Source organism: Aotus nancymaae, unplaced genomic scaffold (genome assembly GCF_030222135.1).
Source record: "Aotus nancymaae isolate 86718 unplaced genomic scaffold, 86718_ANA_hifiasm-v0.15.2.pri h1tg000108l, whole genome shotgun sequence".
NCBI classification, from domain to species: domain Eukaryota; kingdom Metazoa; phylum Chordata; class Mammalia; order Primates; family Aotidae; genus Aotus; species Aotus nancymaae.
The window spans coordinates 38,369,479-38,371,615 of record NW_026988523.1 but is presented as its reverse complement, the minus strand read 5'-3'; the positions used below and the strand labels follow the sequence as shown (position 1 = coordinate 38,371,615).

The 2,137-nt window shown below is 44.2% G+C and overlaps 1 protein-coding gene across 1 annotated transcript; it reads right to left on the bottom strand.

The window, feature by feature from the left end:
* Positions 1-549: 549 nt before the first annotated feature.
* On the bottom strand, positions 550-1,651 carry LOC105715394 (serum amyloid P-component-like). The gene is made up of 2 exons (XM_012449725.2): positions 1,490-1,651; positions 550-1,320 (listed from the first exon to the last, which is right to left on the bottom strand). Exons 1-2 carry the CDS (start codon positions 1,551-1,553, stop codon positions 713-715), a joined length of 672 nt encoding a protein of 223 aa, XP_012305148.2. The 5' UTR covers positions 1,554-1,651; the 3' UTR covers positions 550-712.
* Between the last annotated feature and the right edge of the window lie 486 nt (positions 1,652-2,137).

Sequence of the window (2,137 nt, the reverse complement as noted above, 5' to 3'; positions counted from 1 at the left end):
GCAAAAGTGACATGAGTACTGTTGAGAACATATTTTCTTGAGGACTGTGGGACACTGTATGATTTTTAATTATACACAGTGCCCCTGGGGCTACTGGCTATGAGGAAGATTCACCTTGGCCCACATGGTCCCAATAGTCCTGCTGCCCTGGTTTACATGCATGTGTTTTACTGGAAGGGGTCTAGGGATGTGTCATAAGGAAAGGAGTAAGAGTTCTTCATGGCTAGAGCAACCCCAGAACTGTTCTTTCTATTTCTATTAGCTGTGACCTGGAAATCCAATTTGGCATTCTTCAATTAAATTCCACACAAATAATTGCGAGTAAATAATTGTCAGTTGTGAGGAAAACAAGAATAAACTCCATTAAATGAAAAGTCTGAAAGTTTCTACTACTAATCAAGTGTAAACCTTTTACTTTTTCCTTCTTATTCCAAGTTTTGTTTTCATTATATCCTGGTTCTTCCCCACTTTCTGAATAATGGCAACACTCAAAAACGTGACTTCCAAATGAGAGATGTTTTGGGCCGTGAAAAAAAACTGAAAAAATGCTAGGAGGCATTGTACTTTTATTGTAAATTAAGCAGCTCAGTAGATAGGAAATTCAAAGAAAACAGAGAAATAGCCATAGGGCATGAAGTAGAATTGTCTTCAGAGCTGGTCTTTCATGTTGGTGATTTCCTTCCCAGTAACTTTGTCCTATTGAAGTAGAATTTCAACTCCATTTAAGGGGCTTGGTGACCACATAACCTTGCATTGTATAGTTCAGTGCCTGCCAGTCCAGAATATTGGGTTCGATGTAGATACCTTGATACACGAACCAGATCTCTTCTGGGGACAGCACAGAGTCCCACATGTACACATCTCCAATCTCTCCCACAAAGGACTGGCTCTTAACAAACTTGCCTCTATAGGAATACTGTTTCTGCCCCAGGACAATCTTGGGGTGAGCTCCCACAGAGTAACCCTGCTTCAGCCCCTTCCTCACCAAAGGCTTGCCATTGACCCAGAACTCAGCAATGCCCGAGGAGGACTCCCAGCTAGCACAGATGTGCACTGGGGCGGGGAAATTTTCATAGACCTTGAAGAAAACTTTGTCACCCCCAATGATAAGGTTGTACTCTCCAATTTGAGACTTAAAAATGACCATCTCATTGCTCTGGGTCTGGATGCTATAGGAGAAGAGGCTGTAGCCGTGGGAGAGGTCGGTATAAACACGAAGACATACAGTGAAGTTCTGCAGAGGTTTCTCCAGCTGTGTAGTCAAGCTCACATGAGCACTATTCGATTCTTTAGGAAAAATAAACACCTTCCCAATCATGTCTGCAAGAGAAAAAAAATTGATATCAGAATCGTCACCTGAAATGTGAACAGGAAAGAACCACAAATTCAATTTTATATTTGGCAACCTCTTGTCTTTTCTTCCTACCATCTATCCCTGCCACCCCCACCTACCCTACCCCACATAGTCATATACCCCTGACCTCCCTACTTGTTTGGGCAATGGCTTCCAGGAGGCTGGTGAGGACAGAAACCCAAAACAGCAGTTTATCCATCTTTTTGGCCTGGACTGTCACAGCAGTAGCAGTGACCAGGATGAGGGTAGCAGGTAGCACAGTGGTTGTGCCCACCCAGCTTGTAACTTAGTTACGTAGAGATTCACAAACTTAGGCTGCAGGCTATTCAGGGTTTATATACACTTTGGGTGAGGATGGGTGAGGAAGAGCACCAATAATGTGTGAGTGATTTTCCAGCTCTGCCCCTTCGTGTCAGCAATCAGAGCTGCTGATGGGGAAGGAGTGGTGAGGCCCTGGGCTGGAAAATCAATGGGAGTTATTTATTAGACACAAGTGACTTCTAGAGCTCCAAGTCCTGTGACCTAGATTTTGCTGCTGGGAAGACAGTGGATACAGAGCTGCAGGGTTATGGATGAGATGAGGGGCTGGGCTGGTCATATCAAGAAGGTGTCATGCTACTCTCCACTCTGAGGACCTTGTGTTCTTCCATGAGATCCTGAGTCGTGTGGAGGGTCTCCCTGAGCTTGGGACTCTAACAGTCTGTGGAAACATGGCCTCTTCTTTCTTTTTTGTTCTGTGAAGTAGTCTTCTGTTTGTAGAACATTCTGGGATTCTGCTTTCTG

Bases quoted from the DNA above. Each gene is read 5' to 3' on its own strand.
- LOC105715394 (XM_012449725.2), bottom strand. From the start codon at position 1,553: ATGGATAAACTGCTGTTTTGGGTTTCTGTCCTCACCAGCCTCCTGGAA. The intron at 1,321-1,489 runs GTAGGGAGGTCA...TTTCTCTTGCAG, and splicing joins GGAAGCCATTGCCCAAACAA to ACATGATTGGGAAGGTGTTT.